Consider the following 23,483-nt stretch of genomic DNA (forward strand, 5'->3'; position numbering starts at 1 on the left):
TGCTCAAGGACACAAGTGTCACGACCGGGATTCGAACCCACACTCCGGTGAATTAAGAAGTCAAATATTGGGCTTTGTCCAACAAACTCGCTCTGAATGACTCTAAAACAGAGATTTTTAAAGATCTCGTTTCACAAAGAAGATTTCTCCGCCAACAGTACATACATGTATTGCCCAGTCTGTCATTGAACCATCTGAATTTGCCCGTAATCTTGGTGTAAATAGGGATTCTTCTTTGTGCATTTATGAGTAGACATGTTGATAATGTTTGCAAAGCAGCTCTCATGGCTATCAGGAAAATAGCACACGTCGCTACCTGGATGAAGCTACTACCTTTCATCTTGTTTCTACCTTCTGAAAATGTGCAAAACAACTTTTGAATTGGAGATAAGTAGTTGTGCAAATTTCAGTATATGGGGGGGGGGGGGTTCAGTATATGGAAATGTTTTGCCAAAGTATGCAAAATCAAAGTCAAATTGCACATAAATATGGCCGACACTCAATGTGTTAAATGCAAGTAAGAACTATTGAATGAAATATTAGGAGACCACACAAGAATATACATAGTTTCCAGAGATGCGGTTTATTTCCGATATACCTCGCCAGATTACTTCCATGCTACATCTAATAAAATAGCTAGGTAATGATAAACTCATCCAATGCCTTACATGTATAAGTAATGAAATACAGATTGTTGAGTTTGACGTATCGCATACCAGAACCCCTTGTGTTATTCTTGATTTTTAAAAAGTCTTCCGTTTTGTGAAAAAAAATGAAGATTGTACATGGTGTAAAGCCTGGCTTACTTCCTCTGAGGTAACATAGTTTTTGAAAAAGAGGTCATTTCTCGACCAAATATAAAAGATTTCAGACCTGAAGCCTTTTATGAGACAAGGATGTTTTTTCTTTCACTATCCTCTTGCAACTTAAACGACCAATTGAGTCAAAATTTTCACAGATGCATATGTTGGGATACACTAAGTGAGGATATTGGTCTTTGACAATTACCGAAGTTGTCCAGTGCCTTAAATGAGGAGAGACGATCACCATCTAGTAACAGTCCAACAATATATTAGCATCTTTTTGTTGTGTAACAGCAAGAATGTCTTCAAGTAACGACACAGGATGCTCTTCATATCCATCCACCACCTTCATCTTTACTTCAAGTAGTTCATCCAGGGACAACTTCTTAAGTTCCTTCAAACTATCTCTTCTAAACTCTTCCAAACAAGACTCCTCAGACGAAGTGTTATTTTGTATCGATGGATGCGACTGAATAAGGTCTCGAAGACTGAGTAGCATCTGACATGCTTTTAATGCCACAGTTCTATCCTCATCCTCTAATACCTTACTGAGTTTACTTATCAGCTCTTCTTGCTTCAGTAACTGTCTTAACTTGATAAGTGGCGTACAGGATTCACCGATCACATCACCTTTCTCATCATCTATTTTGTTCTGACGTGCATCTAAGGATCTAGAAATGTACAGATTGATAAAAGTTTCCCAGAAATGTAGAGCTCCGAGTTTGACTTCCCAGTCCAGATCCAACATGGCTGACGAAACACCTTGACGAATCCGTGATGCTGCTCCTGATGCGTGTTCTAGACCATTAGCATCACAACTAGACTTGATGTCCAGATTGAGACCAGTTTGAAGCCAGGGAAACACCTCCAGCCACGCAGTCAAGGTACAGATAGTGGCACGCCGAGCGAATCCCTGGCTATCTTCAAGTAGGATAGTTACCAAGCCTTCAATTAGTGCAAACTGTTAAAACACAAACAAAGCAAAATTATTTTCATATATGCCTAAGTTTTACATAATAATACTTTCACATAATAACACAGTGAGCCAAGACAAGATGAGCTAAGACACGATGAGCCAAGAGAAGGAGTCCCCTCTGACCCTGAGCCAGCACCCATCAGTGCCCTTTCTTGATGAGGGGGTACAGCAGCAGGCCTGGGACTCAGTGCAGTGTGCCCTGTCCAGCTTGCCCAATGTCTCACGCTCCCAGGAGCCAACTCATCTCCTAAGCTTGGATGGCTCAAACAGAAATGAGTTGCCAAGCTATACATGATACAATGAGATACGGTTATGTGTTCTTCACCTTAATAACATTAAAGAAAGTGTCCATTTAACTTTAACTACTGTCTTATTTAAAAAATAAAATGTTAAATAATTGCATATATCATACTAAAATGAAGCAATTCAAAGCATTTCAGCAAACCTCTGTCTTTCCAGTCTGTGTGAGTAAATCTTGCCACAACTCTTTCTTCTTGGATACATCTACCATGGCTGCCAATGCTGAGGCTCGGACAAAACTGTCTCCATCGTTAATACACTCATACATACGTAGATGTAAATGATGCAACTTGAACCAGGCCGACAGCGAATCTAGACAAATAATATAAGAAATAAATACGGTTTGTTACTTTATAGTTAAAATTTGATGGGAAATTTATTTGAAATGAATTTGTACAACTTTAAATAGTTGTATAAATGCATAGTAAGAACAACAGAAAAACATTGTTTGTTTCATGGAATGAGATGTAAACAGATACAGATTCATTAGACACCCATTCATTAGTTTGTTTTACCCTTGCACCATTGTGTGATAAACACATCAAATGCTTACTAAGTCCTGCAGAAATACCTTGAACTAATCTGTGCTAAAAGCAACCCCCAAAAATCAAAAGCAATACTAATCACACAACATTGGCGTAAGGGACCTGAATAGCATTTGAATTATGAATCATAAATCTTGCAGAATTCCACAGGCTCTACTCGGGTGGGATTCAAACCCCTGGGGCCAATTTCATAGAGCTGATTAAGCAAAATGTGTGCTTAAGCTCGAAAACAGCTCGCTTATTTTACACATGTTACTGGCCAAAATGTTATGCCACGTACATTTATTGTGACTGGTAATTAGCTGTTGTTCACTTAGCATAACAATTGAGTGGAGTCTTGGCCGATAATCTGATTTTACTAAGCAAGGATTTTTTTGCTTAAGCAAAATTTTGTGCTTAAGCAGCTCTATGAAATTGGGCCCTGAACCCAACATTCTAGAGTAATTGCCTAATCCACTAGACCATCGAGTGTGCCAGGAGAGACGAGTATGGACTTAACGAGGACAGTGGAAAGGGTGAGGGCATGCAACTCTAGTGTTTGGACTACGGTAGTGTTAAAGTCTTCAGTTAGCCTGGTACTTTAATACTTTGTATTTTGTTGACAGCATTTTGTAGTGACATTGTTCGTCTTGTATGTCTTATCCTTGTTTTACGATTCGCTGTTTGTTTGTTTGTCTGTAATAGACTGTTTCCTGCAAGTCTTGACTTTACTCTATTAGCCTCATGATTTCGCTCTTCTCTTGTACATAGTTCATTCCAAGTTATTTATCTATTATTTGCTTTAATAACGTATTAATTTTGTATACTGATATGCCCTTTTGATTTTGTTACTTTCTATGTACTGATGAACTCTCATATTGAATTATTTTCCAAAAAGAGTATGGAATAATTGTCATATTGAATTAAACTGAAAAGGTAAGGGCATGCAACTCTAGAGTTTGGACTAGGGTAGTGTCAACGGTAAGGGCATGCAGCTCTAGAGATGTCATGAGGGTAATACATTACATAGTCAGTTAGTTGTTACCTGCATGAGTCTTCAACACTGTTTTGAGGAAGCCAATGACTGAATCTCGGACTTCCCATTGTGGATCCCAGGATTTCTTGATCATCAAATCACCAATCAGCGTCATACAATCTATCTTATCTTTCAATATCAATGCGTGGATTGAAAGCAAGGAAGCAAGACTGTCTAGGCACTTGCAGATAACCTGTAACATGGCAAGGAAACAAGTTTAATCTCAATGGGTTGAACTGAAAAAACTACAAGTAAAAATAATAATAATTTATAAATAGGTTTGCGGTAACACCATGTAATGACTATCTCTAATGAATTGGGGTGGTTCTGTCCACCATGCAAAGTTTCAAATCCTACTTAATAAAAATTTATTTAATTTATACGGGCTCTCTCCAGGACCAGCTGTCCATTTAACCAAAGCTTAACTAAGGTTTAATCTTAGGAATTAGGACAAGTAAAGTTCTGTGGGACGCATTGAACCCATCCTAAGTGATAGGATAATTTATAGTGTTTTGTGAAATCGACTGCAGCCTGTTTAAGGGCACATGACAGTAACATTGGGAAGTTACAAAGAAAAAGTTGAAGAAAAAGTACACCAGTAAAATTAAGCAAGTGGTTTATATTGAACATTTCAGCAAAATAATTTGCCAACTATAAATGGTCCTTGGGGGTGATATGAGATGGTGGGTTGATTTTTTCAATAGAAAGTTCATTTTCAATAGAAAGCTGGACCCTGTACCCGATTTCACAAAGACCCGTAATCTTAACAGCAAATCAATTGTAGTTGATTGTGATGTTGAAGTAAAGTGTGATGTATATGGTAATACTGACAATTTGTATTGTGATAAATTTTATTGCTTTGTGAAATCGGCCCCTGGTGAGGAAGTTAGGTTTAAAATGTTGCCACTTACAGTACAGTCAGAGTCTGGATTATTCAAGATGGTCGTCAACTCAAGAATCAACCTCATCAACGAAACTTCAGTCAACTTCAACTCACCTGCATTTTAAAAACAAGTTTTATTTAAGACAAACTTATAAACATATAAAATTTGCTGATCGATGAAAAAGTCTATATGAACTATGACCTACATCTACATTGCATGAGCACACTGGCACCCCCTCCCAAATGTTATTTTCACATTAATAGCCTTGTCCAAGGTAGTTGCACCATGGATAGCTCCATGGTTGCACTATAAAATGTTAAAAAAAATAGAAAAAAAATAGGGGGTGATAAAACGATTTTCAAGACAGAATGTTCATTTAGCACTGTATACTCCCCCGAGTTCTGTGAAAAAAATCACAGGCATATATGTATTACTTGGGTTGGATTCGAACCCATGACCTCAGACATTATGAAATAGCTTACTTCTATTTTCAGAATCTACTGTATTCATCAGGACAGCTAAGATGACCTTAGTGACCTTTAGAGATCCACGTAGATGACCTTTGAGTGAGTCGATGGTAACCTGCTGTGATTCTTGACCTAGGGTCACGCTCAGAATGGAGATCCCATCATCAATAAAGCTGCTTGGTTTACTCATAACTTTACCCTGACACTGAATAAAATAAAATATTTACAAATTTTAATTCAATAGATGAAATAATTCCATCAAGGATACATACATGTAAAACCTGTTTCATACTTCCTGTGAATTCGAATGCAGTATAAATGTTGACGTCACCGGGCCGTTTTTGCAGCGAATGTTCGCAGTAGTTGAGCACAAGTCAACTTTTGTAAAACTATTTGTTGCACAACTGTGAAGTACGAACCGGGCTCATGATTTTGTTTTGTTCTGTACCCTACATGCATGTGTGATATAAGTACTGTGCTGCTTTCTTTGTGTCCTGCAGAAGAATCTGTTCCTGAAAGCTGGTGGTCTTGGGTTCCAACCCTACCCAAGTAGTATGTCTGTGATTTGTTATCTACTGGGTAGACAGTGTTTATCACAAACGGAATTGTTCCATACATTTGAAGCCTAATTAGTGTATTCATCCATTCCTGTGTATGATTAAATGTTTGGGTTAAGTTTTCCACCTTTTCAAATTGCAATCATGTTCAGAGAAAAAAAAAGAAAAAGGAAAAAAACCAATGGCAGTGACAGTGATGCCTCATAAACACTCACCTGTACCAGCATGTTGTCCAAAGCACATAATGAATGAGTCAATATCGTCACACATTGACATTTACTTGAGAACATTCTCTTGAGCAAGGCGTCTCTACCAGCGCTGAGCTTGCAGTCTGAGGGTACGCTATTATCGAGTACACAGTGAAGAGGTAACATCACAAGGTCCATCAGAGATGTACATGTTTCATCTCGCAGTCTCTCAAACCTAACATTCCTGTAACCAACAATAGAGACACTCTGTTTAAAGGGAGGGTACACGTTTGGTAATTGTCAAAGACCAGTCTTCTCACTTGGTGTACCCCATCATAACCATAAAATAACAAGCCTGTGAAAATCTGGGCTAAATTGGTCATCGAAGTTGCGAGAAAATGATGAAAAAAAACCCCACCCTTGTTGGACGAATTTGTGTGCTTTCAGATAAGAATAAAAGACTTCTAGCTTGAGGTCTTTTATTATTTTAGTGAGAAATTACCTCTTTCTCAAAAACTAGGTTACTTCAGAGGGAGTCGTTTCCCACAATGGTTTATATTATCAACAGGTCTCCAATGCTCGGTACAAGTCAGTTTTTAAGTTAATATGATGTTTCATCCTTTGGATGGGACGTAAAAAGGACCTGGTTCACTTATCAAAAAGAGAAGGAGTCCGCCCCGGTGTTCCTGGTTTGATCGGCAGGGTATTGCGCCACAGCACCTTGTAAACCATTACATGGTGCTATGTAAAAGGGGTAGGTCTCATAATTCAAACGTAGTCCCTCGCAGGAAAATACTGTACGTTAAAGCGCCTTGAGCGTCACTGAGTGACAGGCACGATATGTAAGAAGCCACTGTTATTATTATTATTATAGGACTTACCCATTCACCTTGGGATGTAGTAAGGCACGATGCAACACTGATGCCAGCTGTATTGCCGCGTTGAACTCATGAATATTCAGTAGTTGCCATGGGAAATTAATCATGATTCTTAATGAAGAGTTGTCCATGTCAGTGTCACTGGTAGTTACATAAATTTAGAAAAATACATTTGAAGACTATTAGAATTATTGAGCCATGTTTGTTTCAGATCGCAGGGAACCCGCGATAATAAAGCACAGGTCAAACAATTTTGATTATAGTTTTTAGGGAAGTGGTTTAAATAACTATTGTTTGATTTTAAAGGTATTGGACACTATTGGTATTATACTCAAAATAATTGTTAGCATAAAAACTATCTTCGTAACGAGCAATGGTCGAGCTGTTGATAGTATAAAACATTGTGAGAAACGGCTCCCTCTGACGATGTTTTATACTATCAACAGTTCTCCATTGCTGGTTACCAATAAGTTTTTATGCTAACAATTATTTTGAGTAATAACAAATAGTGTCCAGTGCCTTTGAACTAACTTACGTATTCCGAATAACGGTATACACAGCCGTAGATACAAAGTCAACAACAGAGTGGCACATGTTAGGCTGAATGTGACATTGGGAGTTCAATAGTTCTGATATTTCAGACACAATAGACATGTCAGACAAGATCCATTGCCCCTTCTCAGGGAAAGCTTCAATCAGTGATCTGACTACTCCAACACACAAACTCCACAGTTTGCTATGTCTGCGACGATCAACTGCATTCAGTACCATTGATTTCACCATTTGCAGCATTTCTGTCAGTTTTTGTAGAAGTGTTTTCATGTAGATTTTGCAATCACATTCTCTCCTCTCAATGGATGCTTCTTCTTGGTGGTTTCCTTTGCTTCTTTTTACGGAGAATGAATCCGAAGTACATAAAGGTCGTTTCACTTGGCAGTCAGAAACGAGCGGTGCACTGTTCTTAGTTACTGAGGTTTCTTCAGTGCATAGTTTATTGGTTCCTTTCAAGGATGTGTTTGTGAAGGCATCCTCTCTTGAAAAGCTAGGAGGAATTAAGACTGACGAGGTTAAAGTGTCCCCAGTGGATTCTCTTTTCACACAAGTGTGCGAGGTTGCTATTAAAGCAGCGAGGAATTGCTGAGATGCGGTAACAACAAACATAGAGTTGTCTTCCAAGGCTGTAAAGGCAGTGCTTAGAATATCTGAAACAAAATGAATACATATGTTTGTTGTAAAAAGTATGGAATTTGCTTTAATTTTTCAGTCTTGCAGAAACTTAAAGTATCAAAATGTTCCATCACTTGACAAGTAAAGTCTTGAAAGCTGATTATAAGGTGAAGAAGGATAAATGTCTGTGACGCCTTTGACTACCAGGGTCTGTTTCTGGGCTGGATTTGCATGACAATTATCACAACATGACTATTGTAAAAAAAAACGATGTTTTACTTTACAAATTTGGTTTACATGTGAGCCGATGGTAGACTTTTGAAACACTGGCGGCAGCAGACATAAAGATCCCTTTTTGCGGCTCTCAGTATTGCACATGGAGGTCTGAGCATGCGCACTACCGTCGAGAACTGTGTAAAGGGATCGTCCAAAAGTCTCCCATTGGTCTACTATGAAGTTATTCTATTCTCACCTGCTTCTTGGCAAACATTTGATGGGCATCTATGGTGAATCAATGCTTTTGCTGCAACAAAGTAAGCCATTCTCACTGAGCCTTGTTCCCAATATGATAGTTGCTGTGCCCCAACGAGGAGCTGCTCTGTTAAATCACTGATTACATCAACATAATGTTTCCATGTATTGCCTTCCATCTTAACATCACAACCCTCGACACCAGCCTCGTCACTTGATGTTCCTGATTTAGTCCCAAGTTGGAAATGTAAGGAATTCAGCAAAATGCCTGCCAGTCTCAGGGCAAAGGTCAATCCCGGAGCATCACATAATTGGTTACCAGTAGATGGATCTGTGTGTGTGGATATCTTCTGTAGGAATCCAATGACATCTGTCCTCTCATTGAAGAGTTTCTTCAACGTTACTGAAATGCAAAGGCAATAGTTTGAAATTGTGAGTATCAAAGATAAGTTCTGCAAAAATAATTGTACTTTTTGAAAGTCACTCGTCAAGAGCACGGTAGGGAGCTATACACATCTTTTTAAATGACTTCCTGTCAGTTCTAATGAAAGCTGCTGTGATGGAAAGTTTTCCCTCATCATGATTAGATCATTTCCTATAAAACAAGTGTTGGGAAAATACATCATAATAACCAATAATTAATTTTTTCATCCTAAATGATAAAATGCCTTGCTCATGCTTTTCCCACTCACTGACCGTCTTTGCATTACCCTCATCCTTTAAGACCAGTGGCGTGTCATGGCCTAGCGGTTAAGAGCACCGGATTCAAGCTCTGGTGTTTGATTAGCAGAGTGTGGGTTTGAATCCCGGTCGTGACACTTGCTACGTAAAATTGGGGAGGTAGTGCTTTCTGCTTTACCAGCCAGGCTTCGGACTGATGATACCCAAGCCAACATCCGTTAAACTGTAAAAGGGGTAACCCTGTTTCAGCCCTAGGAGTAGGTGGCAACGGCCTCTGGAAAAAAATAATTGTAGCCCACACCTTGAAGTGGCCTTCGCCCAGGCCTTATGTGTCTGGCGGCTTGCATAAAAAAAAAAAGTGTAAAAAAAAAAGTAAAGAGATGCACAACAGGGCATTTTGGGATGTTGTTGCAACCACACTGTTCAATAAAGCAGGTCAAACTTTTAACCAATCAGTGCTCTGGGTTTAACAATGGTAGTACAGTCAACTTGGTTTACAGTCAACTAAACTTTAACACAATTTTATTTGAATATACACAACAAAGCTTCTTGTTTGTCATTTCGGAGTTCGAGTGTATGGGTATTTGGCATTGTGCAATAAACCTGGTCAAACTTTTAACCAATCAGTGCTCTGGGTTTAGCGTTGGTATAGCAGTCAACTTGGTCACAGTCAACTAAACTGTTAACAAACTTTTTTCTTGAATACAAACAACAAAGCTTCTTTGTTTGTCATTTCGGAGTCTGAGCATTATATGGAATGGTAACATGGGTTAGAAAGGAAGACTGACCTGACTTGGAAGCAACTTTGGCCAACCATGATAGAAGTTTCTCTATACATGTGTCATCAATAACTTTGTTGGAAGGCTCTGTAAGAACACTTAGAACATCTCCCAGTAATGCTAAGGCTTCCAAGTTCCCACATTGTGACTGAACACTGGGAGACTCCTCCATCATCAACAACAGACCTACATTATAAGTTCAATGAGAATTCCAATTAAAAAACAAGACATTGGATGAGAGAAAAGTCCTCACTAATTGAGGTTGGAACCCAATACCCCAGACACTCCGGGCAGGGGTGATCCCGGCAGGTGATTGGCTTACGGTCCCATGGTTTCACGCGTGCGCCCATCCAGCCACACTGCGGTAATCTTCCAACTTTCTGAAGCAGCATTTTAAAGGAAGAAGAAGGTGCTCTACCAACTATAAGCTATATGAGGCACAGCAGTATACTCCTTCAGGTTTTCCCTATCATGCCTATATAAGAACCACATTTTTCTCTTGATGGATGCGCAACTGTGGGCAAAGACCAAAGTAACGCGCACACTCCATGGTATGTTGTGATTCTTACAAACTTATAATGTAATTTGAGCTGGTACTGTAGCCTGTTTCATGCTAAACAATACGGTTAGACTATTACTGTGCTTTGCAAGTTTTTGTGCTTGTTTTTCCAGGCTTAATGTACGAAATTTTACCCAGACTTCGACTTGGGCCTAGCCCAAGCCTAACTTAATATTTAAAACTAGTCCAGGTTGGACTCCTCCATTTTGTATTTATTATTTTTTAAATATTTGTAATTGTTTAAAAGATTGACTGTAAAAGACAAAATACTTAAATAGAAAGTGAGACATAAATTATTGTCACCTTTGTTGCCGGTCAGCCTGCAGTCAGTCAGCACGCACTAAACTGTTGAATTATGTGTGACGTTTGATGTGTGACTGTGATGAACATGTGTGACTTGTGTGCGATTGAAGAAGTTTGACTTTACCAGAGCAATGAAGAAGCCTAGACACCAGACAGAAGGAATACGCGATAAGGTGTAATCTTCGTCAACGACCGTCTAACTCACCACTTGAATAATGCACCAAGCAGTCGCTTGTTGACGAGCGTTTGCAAAACTGTGGGTCCAATGAGCTATTTTAGTCTGGTTACGTGACACCCTGCACAGAGAGCAGTTCATTACAGAGCTCGATCGACGTTTTGTTTGCAGTGGTCATTTTTTGCTTCAAATTCCATAATGTGGGGAAATCAGCAGACGCCATACAACCCAAATCAAGTGAGTTGAGCGTTTTAGTTTTTAGCTGTAAACATGCATTCCCAGGTACAGCTGTATAGTACAGTTCGTCACTAATAACCAAGTACAGTTACACAATTCTACATCCCTTCGAAATTGTTGTGTATGTTGGGCGCAATCTTTGAAGATGGCCCTTTTTCAAATTTGCGCAAGTTGCCCCATTTTTACGGCGCAAACTTTATATTCCTTGCATGGGGTGGCTTGGGCGCAAACTTGGAACACCGCGCGATCTTTGTCGTTCAAGTGTTCACCACATGTTGTGAATGGAGAGCTGTGTATGATATGAAGACAATTTTATGGTGGCCCCCCCGAAGGGACATCGCATAACGCAAACGTGTGCGCACACGTATGCAATGTCGTGAAACAAATCGCGAATATATGCGCACACGTATACAATATCGTGAAACAATTCGTATGCAATGTCGTGAAACAATTCGCGAATATGTGCGCACACGTATGCAATGTCGTGAAACAAATCGCGAATACGTGCGCACACGTATGCAATCTCGTGGACCAAATCGTGAATATGTGCGCACACGTATGCAATTTCGTGAACAAAATCGTGAATATGTGCGCACACGAGTGCGATTTGTTTTGCAATGTCGTGAATTTTATTGCATACCATGTTGCATACCATTAGGATGATGTCATAGTTGTGGATAATTTGTTACCGATCTAGGGAGTACTGTGGCGCTACAGCAGGCTCCCTCTGTAAAGCATGTGTATACCCAGGAACTTGGCACCAGGTCAAGGACGACCACACGCCTCGCTTGCCTCACAACAAAGACTACTGCTGCATTGACTACCGCTTATCTCACTGTTGGAAAGAAACCCCCCAGATCATAAGACATTTTATTCAAAGGTATGCAACATGGTATGCAATAAAATTCACGACATCGCAAATAATATTCGCAGACGTGTGCGCACATATTCGCGAATTGTTTCACGACATTACATACGTGTGCACACATATTCGCCAATTGTTTCACGACATTGCATACGTGTGCGCACATATTTGCGAATTGTTTCACGACATTGCATACGTGTGCGCACATATTCGCGAATTGTTTCACGACATTGCATTCGTGTGCGCACATATTTGCGAATTGTTTCACGACATTGCATACGTATGCGCACACGTTTGCGGTATGCGATGTCCCTTCAGGGCCACCATACAATTGGAATGCTGGTCGACGTTAATAAAATCATTGACAACAAATTTAAATTTTGTGCATGTAGTTTATTATTAATTGATGACGTTTTTACTCAAGCAGACTATAAGTAGGCTTTATTTTATATTCTTTCCGATACAATAACTAAGCCATTATATTATCGAAAGAATCCTTAACTATTTTCTGGGGGCGACTTTGCTAGGGGGCGACATTGGCTAGGGGCGACATTGTCAGGGGGTGACTTTGCTAGGGGGCGACATTGTTTGGGGGTGACATTGTCAGGGGGCGACTTTGTAACAACTCGGGGCGAGCCGGTTAGGGGGCGACTTTGCAGAGGGCACTTTGTTGGTGGCAAGCTTGCTCGGTGGCGACATGACCAGCCTCCGACAATTTACCAGCCTTCGACAATTTACCTGAATAGTTTAAAAATAAAAGGGTAAACTGGACAGGATTTGTATTAATGTCTGAAGCAGTTCTTTCGTTACAAAACTTGGAGAATGTTGTAAAAACACGAACTGAGTGATAATAAAAATTAAAATAACGGTCAAGTTATCAATCAAATTCAAAATAGTAATATTATTATTATTTCTTTTTTTTGTTACGAAGTAAGGATGCAGCTTAGACCCAGTTACTGGGGGTGACTTAGACCCAGTTACTGAGGAGTCGAGTGAACTCCTTCTTTCCAAAATTTGTTATACTTTTTTTTTTTTTTTATCGACCAATAATGACATTAAATAGGTCTAGAATCTAGATAGATGCGGCTGGGGATCGCCGATGGTAGATTCCCTGAAAGTGAAACTCCCAAGGAGGACGGACCCATGCAGTTAATTAAGGCGGATAAATTGGTGACGACGTGCGGAAAATTATACAATTTCCCCTGCAAAACTCCTCGCACAGACCGATGCAATGATGAACAGCGATGGCGTCAGGGCGCCTGAATAGTCTTTTAGAGCATACACTGTGTGTACATGTAGTTTGTAGGTCAGTCCTTGGAGTACTCAATAAAATATTCCTACTTTTCTTCCCAAAACCAAATATCATGCCTGATTATATATGCACCACTTGTTTGATTTCAGGGCTATGGAGCGCAGCAGCACCCACCACCCCAACAGGGATATGGACAACCTCAACAATACGCTCCACCACCACAACAGCAATATGGAGCTCCTCAATACAGACCTCAACAGCAGCATCCACAACAAGCCTATAATCCACACCAGCAGCAACAGCAGCAGCAGCAGCATGGGTATCAACAGTACGGAGCCCCGCCTGGGGGAGCAGTACCTCCTGGTGGAGACCCTACTCTCTGGCATTGGTTTCAGGTAAGCTGTTCAGCAGAGTGTGGGTTTGAGTCCCTGTTGTGACCTCAACAGCATCCACAACAAGCCTATAATCCACACAAGCAGCAGCAGCAGCAGCAGCATGGGTATCAACAGTACAGAGCAGAACCTCCTGGTGTAGACCCTACACTCTGGCATTGGTTTCAGGTCAGCTGGATTCTCAGTCAGGATCAGTGTTTTAGTAGCCACAGTGGGCGGTGTTGGGAGGACCCACCCAGGACTCACAATTTTTTCCCAGCACTCTGAGGGTCACGTCACACAAGGCAATTTACAGGCAACCAGTTCCAGGCAGTTTCCAAGAAGAGAACTCATTCACATTTGAATGTTGTTACATGTTATTCTCGTTATCGTAAGACATTGTTAGAAAAGTTGCTACCAAAGTGGCCCCGCAGCATGCACTGCAGTTGGTTGCCTCCAAGTTGCCTGCAAAAGTTGCCTCATGTCACAAGGCCCTGAGCCAAAATTCATCCCTTGTAGAATGAATCCAAATATTGTCCCTCCTCTGTGCATTGATCTGAGACACAGCAAAGGTGTATTTAGCTTGACATGGTAAAGGCTCGGGCCTTTATCACACAGCAACGACCCTGTCGGTTTTAAACGGCTGTTTAAGAACTCGTCACTACCCTTTTATTCCCATTCATTAATGCCCTTTTGTGAAAAAACTTTTAAAAACCCAATTATAGACACTTCGACGATTGAAAATTTTAATGTTTGACATATTTATTTCAAAAACTTTGTGAAGAATTTGTTTGATGCGCGTTGGTTGTGTGTACGCACGCGCGCTTAGAATAGGCGCTGTTACTAATAGCTAAGAATTGCGTTCCGCGTGATTATATTGGCGCACGTTAGCTTGCGCCCCGACATGCGGAAGCCAGCCGGTTACAAAACAGCTCCAGCTGGTCATTATCAACCGTTTAAACACCCCCACGTGACGCGCTCTCCACCAATAGGAGTTGCAAAACTGTCTGGGGTATTTATGAATCATATTTAATACTATGTTGTGGGTTGTTTCTCTTTTAGGCTGTAGATGTAGATAAGAGTGGAGCTATTACTGCGGCTGAATTGAGACAGGCTCTAGTCAATGGCAACTGGTCACACTTTAATGAAGAGACATGCAGATTAATGATCGGAATGTTTGACAAAGACAAGTAAGCAAATTACTTTTTATGAGAGTTGTTTCCGTTAACATCATTACATTGTTCAGGCCTGTATGCTTTGTTTTTCGAAAGGGTAAGGGCACTAAGGCATTTTCTTTTCGGTAAAGGACACCCTAGGCTATTAGGAAATTGTAAATTTCTACAGGTGCATTTAAAGGGCACCAAGGCAATGACGAGACGGCCTGGAGGTAATTGCCTTTGTTGCCTCCTTGAAGTATCGGGCCTGCAGTGCCACTGCATCTCAAACACATAAGTGTTCTACTTTGTTTTTGTAAGGACAAAGCAACTCTTCCTTTAAGGGCACCTCTCTGATGGACATTTTTCTTTTTAGTAGGAAACTTCTAGGGGCAAAAAGGCAGTTACCTCTAACCTCTGTGAAGTATGCAGCCTGGTCTTTCAACATCTTATATGTATATAGGATTTGAGGCATTGCATGGTGACGTATCAATGTATATTTGGTTGCGGTAACACCATTTGTGTATCTACTTGCCAGGTAGAGTTGTTCTTAGGGAACTGTCTTGCTTATTCTACTGCCGCGGAGTAGATAATCGGAGATTCGGGAGACTTCTCAGTTCTGAAAAGAACTGTCCGGATGGTATAGAAAATAGACTGGACTACTATTTTAGCTAATAGGATCGTAATTAACTGTACTGCCGTGGAGTCAGTTTTGAATTGGTCTCAACGTTTGACTAGCTTGCTCTAGTCATCGTCAGGAGACTTATATCTAATATGTACTGACTGTACTGAGACACTAGCTGTTACTGTTTGTAGCTAAAGTACTGCCCATGAGGTTTAGCTACATGTTAGCAGGTAGGCCTAGCTCTATGGTGTGTGAAAGGTGGACAAATTGTGTAGGGAAGAGGGAAGCAATTTTACTGAGAGATTTTTAGTAAAAAGGTTATGTCATGCAGAAGGAATTTACGTATCAATGAAAAAAACTCATCATGCCTGATAATTCACACCAGTTAACATCACTCATGTTACCCGTCGCACTGTGCAGCCGTGGTACATGTATTGTGTTTTTGCTGCACGCCACATGATTGGTTCTCGACCAATCAAACTTCACAGTTTGTTACCGAGGTAAAACAAGTTTGTATGTTTCTCTTTCAGAAATGGGACAATTAATTTCCAAGAGTTTGCCGCCTTGTGGAAGTACATCCAAGATTGGAAGCAGTGCTTTGAAAGGTAATTATGACATTAAAGCCATTGGGCACTTTCGGTAAACAGTATTGTCCAAGGCCCACACTTCGTGTATCACAACTTACATATAAAATAACAAACCTGTGGAAATTTAGGCTCAATCGGTCATCGGAGTCAAGAGAAAACAACGGGAAAACCAACCCTTGTTTCCGCACATTTCGCCGTGTCATGACATGTGTTTAAAATAAATCCGTAATTCTCGATATCGAGAGTTGATATTGTTTTAATGTTTTCTCAAAAAGTAAAGCATTTCATGGAATAATATTTCATGAGAAGTCTTTCACCATTACCGTCTGTAAACCCTGTAAATTATTTGTAAATCTGTGAACTTTTATTTTTTTCTGTACCGAAAGTGTCCAATGGCTTGAAAATAAAATAATGTTGGATGAGTGCCATTTAATAAGATATGTCTTATATGACTGTCAAAAAATTGAACAAAGTTTGACCAAAGAGAATGGGGGTCTTAATTAAATCACCAAGCACTAAAAACTAAAGCCCTACTTTTTTTGTTGGTTTTAGTCATTATCAAATAAAAGCTTTGTATTTTAGAATGGTTGTGTTTTCATGTAATTTACATCCTACTACTTTGTTTTTTTCATTTGTAGATTTGATCGAGATAGATCAGGAAACATTGATGCAAATGAGCTTCACCTTGCGCTTGCTTCATTTGGTTACAATGTGTAAGTTACATGTACAGGGTACTGTTATTATCTTAATAAGCTAATATATTAGGCAACTACATATGATAATAACTACAATCCCGGCCAAAATGCCTGGGCCACCCATTCATATAACGTTATATACAACAATCACATGTGCACTTCCCATTCACATTAACAAATTTGTCCCCAGCCCCCCCCCCCCCCCCCCCCCGCCCCCCCGCTCAATGTTGACTGTAGCTCAGAACACAATCGGCAATTGGAATCGGCAATTGGAATTGGCAATTGGTATAAACATTGAAAGGGGGCAGGGGGGCCCTACGAGATATGACTGGGATTGTAGCTTCATTCATGTAATCCGATGGATAGTTTGGATCATAACAGTCATTTAATCAAGTACAATTAACAATTAAAGTCATTGAACACTGTTGGTAATTACTTAGAAAACAGTTATTAGCTTAAAAACTTACTTGGTAACAAGCAATGGAGAGCTGTTGATGGTATAAAACATTGTGAGAATTGGCTCCTCTGAAGTAATGTAGTTTTTGAGAAAGAGGTAATTTCTCACTCAAACAATAAAGACTTCAGGCCTGAAGCCATTTATCTGAAAGCACAACAATGGTGTTTTTTTCTTTCATTATTCTTGTCCAACTTTGATGACCAATTCAGTCCATATTTTCACAGGTTTGTTATTTGATGCATATGTTGGGATACACCAAGCGAGAACATTGGTCTATGGGAATGAGAATATTGGTCTTTGACAATTATCATTTATATGTCCGGTTTCTTTAAATAACAATAATATCTGATTCACTTTATTAATTTGAAGTATCGCAAATAGAGAAACAGTATCTGATTTTCAAAACTTGTTTGATATATTCTTTGCTGTCCTCAGTTCCCCTGCCTTTTGTTCAATGATAGTGCAGAAGTTTGACCGGGGCTCTGTAAGAACAATCAAACTAGATGACTTCATTCAGTGTTGTGTGATGATTCGTTCATTAACCGAGGCTTTCAGACAAAAAGACACAAATGCTTCAGGAGTGATTAAAATTCACTTTGAAGAGGTAAGATTTTGTAGTGTTTCAGAAAGGAAATGCGTTGGTGTTAAATGTGTACATTCTAAGTCCTATTTGTATTTTGTTCTTATACCTGGGCAATGGCTGGTACGTGAGTGACTCCACCTTCCACAATAGATGTATAGATGGATTGCAGACAGCGTCATCACCCACCATATTTAATGATTAACAATGGAGAAGTGCATGCGAGTATGTGCTACTCACAACTCTCAGCCAGTGATTGCCTTTCACTCGTGCATGTTTCATCAAAGATTGTGGTCAATGACATCAAGTGCAATCCGTCTATACATTCAAGTGGATTAACCAGAAATAACTACAGAGGTTCTATACTCAAACATCATCACAATGTCAAAGAGCTGGAGAACATTTCCAGTCCTAAGTTGGGACTATCTTTGTGAAATCAAATCCCTGGTATTTTATGTGTCCGTCACCCAGTGATTCCTAAAAAGTCTCCCATTGAGTGGACACCATACCGAATTGTAAACCAACACAAATTGTATTTCTTTTTATTTTGTTTGTAACTCATTGATTTTTTGCATAGACTCCAAACATGTGTACATAATATTTGCTGATGCATATTTCACTTGAATTACTTTTGTATAAATTATTCCATGAGTCTTGACTTTATTATGATATGTATTTTTTAACAATAAGGCAGTTTTCAAGAGTTTTTCACTAAGTTTCAAGTTGAGACCGGAGACTGCCGTACTATATTGGTTTATTGAATCTGCCCAAGTCCTCTTTGATTATATTCCTAAATATGGCTTTACTAGATATCTACAGTCATGTTTATACTATTTTATGCTTAAAGATGATATATAATTGCTGATTTTGTTGAGTAATCTTCTACATTTGATAGCGGAACCTTAATATAGATTATTTTGTTTGCCTTAGTCTATACTTTTTTATTTGCCATCCAGTTGCAATCTTTGGCAAATCGTTTATTGTGGATAGTCTTCATCCAAGTACTTGGTTTATTTTATTCTAAAATGCGTAGTTTCTGGGTTCGGATAAAGCAACCCTCTCGCAGCTTGTGAGAGATTCCAAAGTAATTGTAAACAGTATCGGTTTTATTTTTGATGTACCATTTAATTAATGTTTAACTAAAGTTTCTCACCTCTGACGTCGAAAGACTGACAACATATACTCTTCATGTCTTGAATACAAATTGCACAAGTCTGGAAGGATGTCATATACATGTAGAGTGAAGTTATTTGTGCTGTATTAGCTAATTTTAAACCGGCCATTTTTATATGTATATATGTTGTTTGAGATCTCAACAACTGAATGGTATAGTGTCATATTTTCCTCTTTTCTTTTTATCATCAGTTCCTGGAAATGGTTTTGGAAAATGGCATTCACTAGATGTGACATGTTGAGCATTCATCATGTGAGGTAAGAATATTGCTGGTGGTGTATTTTAATCCCCTGGTACACACCTAGAGCCTTTCTTAAACCTTGGCTCGGGCTCCGGCTCAAACGAACAGTACTGAGTGTGACATGTCTAACATTGCATGTGGCTGGATATGGACTGCCTGTCAGGCAGGCTGCGTGGTGCAGCAAGACAGCAGTCATGCCAGACTGCTTTATGCATAATACAGTCGTTACACTACAAATCGAAGTTCAAGCAGAAAATAACTTTCATGGTTTCTTCGTTGCCAAAAAAGAGAGGCTCTGGCTCTGGCTCAAACAAACAGTACTGAGTGTGACACATCTAACATTGCAGGTGGCTGGATATGGACTGCCTGTCAGGCAGGCTGCGTGGTGCAGCAAGACAGCAGTCATGCCAGACTGCTTTATGCATAATACAGTCGTTACACTACAAATCGAAGTTCAAGCAGAAAATAACTTTCATGGTTTCTTCGTTGCCAAAAAAGAGAGGCTCTGGCTCTGGCTCAAACAAACAGTACTGAGTGTGACACATCTAACATTGCAGGTGGCTGGATATGGACTGCCTGTCAGGCAGGCTGCGTGGTGCAGCAAGACAGCAGTCATGCCAGACTGGTTTATGCATAATACAGTCGTTACACTGCAGATCCAAGTTCAAGCAGAAAATAACTTTAATGGTTTCTTCGTTGCCAAAAAAGAGAGTCACTACCATCAACAAACAGATTGGAACAAAAAGAGATTCTTGAAGATTTGTATGCTCTCGAAACGGGGATTCATTCCACTGAACATGATCTCAATCATTGTGTGCCATGTGAAACGGGTAGAAATGGTTTTTTTTACTGGGATGCCTTTCATTTTGTTCATATTAAACATGTAATGTCAGAGTAAGCCCTGATACTTCACGAAGGTACTGAAGGCATTTGCTTCCATGCTTCCTCGTCATTGCCTTAATTCTTCACTGAGGCAACAAAGGCAACTGCATCCATGCCCCCTGGCCGTTGCCTTGGTATCCTTGAAATGCTCCAGTATCTTCATAGGGTGCCCTTTACCAGAGAGAAAATGCCTTGGTGCCCTAGCCCTTTCAAAAAACGAAGCATACAGCCCTGATGTTTAAAATAAAATGAAAACTTACCTTACAGTGATATTCTTGATATGAATAGCATCTCTCCTTTGGAGAAGTTTTGGTTCTTAGAAAAACTGGAATTTAGACAGACTTGAGGATCCAACAATCCGGCTTAAACTGGATCCTGTTAGAAAAGTCACCAGACTATTTCCTTTCTGGTTGAACCATGTGCAGTCTCTCTCAATAACCGGTATGGTACCTATTCACCCTAGAAGTGAAATAACACAATTTTGGATGAGAGAGAGACAGGTAGTATACCACTGTGCCTCATAGCTCAGGTTGTACAGTATCTGGCCAGCCATCGATTTCACAAAACTCTTCCTAACTTAAGACTAATCTTAGGACTTAGGACGAGTCCCAACCCTGCACTGTAGCATGCAGACCTTAAGATTAGTCCTAAGTTAGGAAGAGTTACTCGTCCTAACTCGAGATAAGACGAGTCCTAACTCTTTGTGAAATCAACGGCAGATAGAGTGCCTGGGATCTTGGGTGTAAATCCCAATGAGGACCATTTGATTTTTCTCTCATCCCAAGTCTTGCTTACAGTAGAAACTAAGATACAAGGTTTTTTCTTTGACTCAGATACAAGGTTTTTTTTTTGACTTGGTGGTGAAATCAAATATTTTGGTTCTTATTCCTATTTTTCAAAATCAAAAATATAACATTTTTAGCACAAGAGCATTATATGTTTTCAAAGTTTGTTTTTCAAAAATAATAATCAGTGATAATGCAGTTTACTTTTTGTTCATAGTTTGCATATATATCAAATTATATATAAAGGGAAAGTACATAGCGGTATAAAGTCTATGGTTTTAATCAGTACAAGTACAAATTTATATTTAGTAAGTTGTAAAATAATTTTTTTTTTTCATAAATGATATAAACTTATTTTGTTACCTCTTGGAAACATACTGTCTACACAATGAACCTAAATTGTGTATGTACATATAAATCTTTGATGATAAATGAAATTTAAATGTTCTAACTTTTTTGAAAGAGTTGATGCTTTCATATTTGTTCAAAATTACACACAAACTTATTAATCTGTTTGAGGAAAAAATAGTCCATACAATTTTTGTGAAATATGAAATTCTTTAATTAAGAGTTTGAGACCATACTTTACTTTTTATTTTGTATGCAAGTCGCCAGACACACAAGGCCTGAAGGCATCTTTAAGCTTTGGGCTGCAATACCATGTCCTGGCTGACTCATCTCAGTGTGAGCTCGAATCCATGTCATGACTGAATGTGTTCTTGAGCAAGACACTTAACCATAAACTGCTTCTACTAACCAGTTGTATGCATGGGAACCTGCATTAAAGGGTCTATGTAACTTTTGTAGGACAAAAAAAACACAATGTCCACAGATTTACACTAAACTTACACAGTTTGAAGATAATGATAGTAGAAAGTTCCCTGATAATACTACTTGCTGAGGTGCTGTAGTTTTTGGGAAATGAGTAAAGCAGTGTCATGAAAATAATTTTTGTCTCATGAGACGAAAATTATTTAAATCATTTACAAACATACTTTCATGACATTGTTTTACTCATTTCTCAAAAACTACAGCACCTCGGTAAGTAAGATTTGAAGGGAAGCTTTCCACTATCATTATCTTCAAACCCTTGTATGTTTAATGTAAATCTATGGACATTTTGAAAAAGTACCCAAATCCTTTAATATGTCATGTCGTACATATGTTATCGTGGCACTGTTCCCGGGGAGACATTATTTGTTGAAACTCGCCTGTGAATACGAATGTTGTCGGTTGGACTGCTAAGTGCCAGTCAATTTATCATGATTGTATGTGGGCTGATGTAGGGGTCCTTGTGGGGTACTTTCAACAGGTTTGTTCTAGTGATGTCACAGAAGTCATAAGAAAAGATAAAACTTAATACTTCAACAGTGGATGGGCCACACAGGAACCTACTGACAGAGTACACACCGCTTTTATTTATTATATAGATCAGTAAAAAAAACAGGTACTAACATTAAGAATTTTTTTCAAATTCAACATTTTATACTTCTCTTCTCAATATATAACCTATATGTACAGAATATTAAATAGATAAGCAAAATAATAAGCACAATAGTGCTCACATCGTTCAAAGTCTAGCACAATAGAGTAGTAATGAGTGTTAATATGGTTGGTATAGAGGGAGAGTAGGTCTATGTTGTTTCAGGAAGAATTTTTTGATTTCCAACCTCTAGTTTTCACTTGCTGCGTAAATTTCAGGAAATAGCCACATCAAAAAATGGCTTATGTTGGGTATATTGTGCATTTTGATATTGGGCATATTTCGCTTGTGAGCAATAGAATTAAAGGCAGTGGACACTATTGGTAATTACTCAAAAAGTTTATTAGCATAAAACCTTACTTGGTAACGAGTAATGGGGAGAGGTTGACGGTAAAAAACATTGTGAGAAACGGCTCTCTCTGAAGTGATGTAGTTTTCGAGAAAGAAGTAATTTTCCACGAATTTGATTTCGAGACCTCAAGTTTAGAATTTGATGTCTCGAAATCAACCATCTAAACGCACACAACTTCGTGTGACAAGGGTGTTTTTTTTTCTTTCATTATTATCTCGCAAGTTCGATGACCGATTGAGCTCAAATTTCCACAGGTCTGTTATTTTATGCATATGTTGAGATACACCAACTGTGAAGGCTAGTCTTTGACAATTACCAATAGAGTCCACTGCCTTTATTTATGCATATGTTGAGATACACCAACTGTGAAGGCTAGTCTTTGACAATTACCAATAGAGTCCACTGCCTTTATTTATGCATATGTTGAGATACACCAACTGTGAAGGCTAGTCTTTGACAATTACCAATAGAGTCCACTGCCTTTATTTATGCATATGTTGAGATACACCAACTGTGAAGGCTAGTCTTTGACAACTACCAATAGTGTCCACTGCCTTTAAAGGCACTGGACACTTGGTAGTTACACACGATTAATTACACACGATAACTTTTAACATAACAAGTACTTAACTACAGATGAGCAAATGAGAGCTGTTGATATACCATTTTGAGAAACAAGTGAGAATACTGGTCTTTGACAATATACTTTAAGGTGTCCAGTGCCTTCAAGCAACATTGATTTGGTGAGGCCTTACTGATGATATTTCTGGACTTTTGCAGAATTTTAAAGATTGTTTTAAAGATTGTTAGTGTATGAGTAACTTTGTAGAATCAGGGATTCCCGATTGCAACAATCAATTTGATCTCATGGATCTTGTACTTTGTTTTTATTATTGATACATATATAATATATATTTTATATTTGTGGCTATTATTTGGGCTTCCATTGTAAAACTCAGAAATGTCATTGTAATAAAAATTACTCTCTATATAAC

At 39.0% G+C, this 23,483-nt stretch overlaps 2 protein-coding genes across 4 annotated transcripts; one reads left to right on the plus strand and one right to left on the minus strand.

Annotated features, from left to right (window-relative positions):
- Positions 1–473: 473 nt before the first annotated feature.
- Positions 474–10,732, minus strand: LOC139943999 (BRCA1-associated ATM activator 1-like). The gene is made up of 11 exons (XM_071940927.1): positions 10,574–10,732; positions 9,721–9,897; positions 8,253–8,654; positions 7,149–7,815; positions 6,617–6,754; positions 5,763–5,979; positions 5,006–5,195; positions 4,551–4,636; positions 3,649–3,832; positions 2,225–2,391; positions 474–1,764 (listed from the first exon to the last, which is right to left on the minus strand). Exons 2-11 carry the CDS (start codon positions 9,884–9,886, stop codon positions 1,051–1,053), a joined length of 2,931 nt encoding a protein of 976 aa, XP_071797028.1. The 5' UTR covers positions 9,887–9,897; positions 10,574–10,732; the 3' UTR covers positions 474–1,050.
- A 157-nt stretch (positions 10,733–10,889) lies between these two features.
- On the plus strand, positions 10,890–23,078 carry LOC139944419 (sorcin-like). 3 transcript variants are annotated; one of them, XM_071941433.1, is made up of 8 exons: positions 10,890–10,985; positions 13,252–13,497; positions 14,536–14,663; positions 15,783–15,857; positions 16,478–16,552; positions 17,427–17,595; positions 18,937–19,002; positions 19,334–23,078. In XM_071941433.1, exons 1-7 carry the CDS (start codon positions 10,947–10,949, stop codon positions 18,970–18,972), a joined length of 768 nt encoding a protein of 255 aa, XP_071797534.1. In that variant the 5' UTR covers positions 10,890–10,946; the 3' UTR covers positions 18,973–19,002; positions 19,334–23,078. The 3 variants fall into 3 exon arrangements, with proteins under 3 accessions (XP_071797534.1, XP_071797535.1, XP_071797533.1); XM_071941434.1 differs by having other exon boundaries at positions 21,262–23,078; XM_071941432.1 differs by having other exon boundaries at positions 18,937–23,078.
- The last annotated feature ends 405 nt before the right edge of the window (positions 23,079–23,483 follow it).

The sequence above is a fragment of the Asterias amurensis genome, chromosome 11 (genome assembly GCF_032118995.1).
Source record: "Asterias amurensis chromosome 11, ASM3211899v1".
In the NCBI taxonomy this organism is placed as follows: domain Eukaryota; kingdom Metazoa; phylum Echinodermata; class Asteroidea; order Forcipulatida; family Asteriidae; genus Asterias; species Asterias amurensis.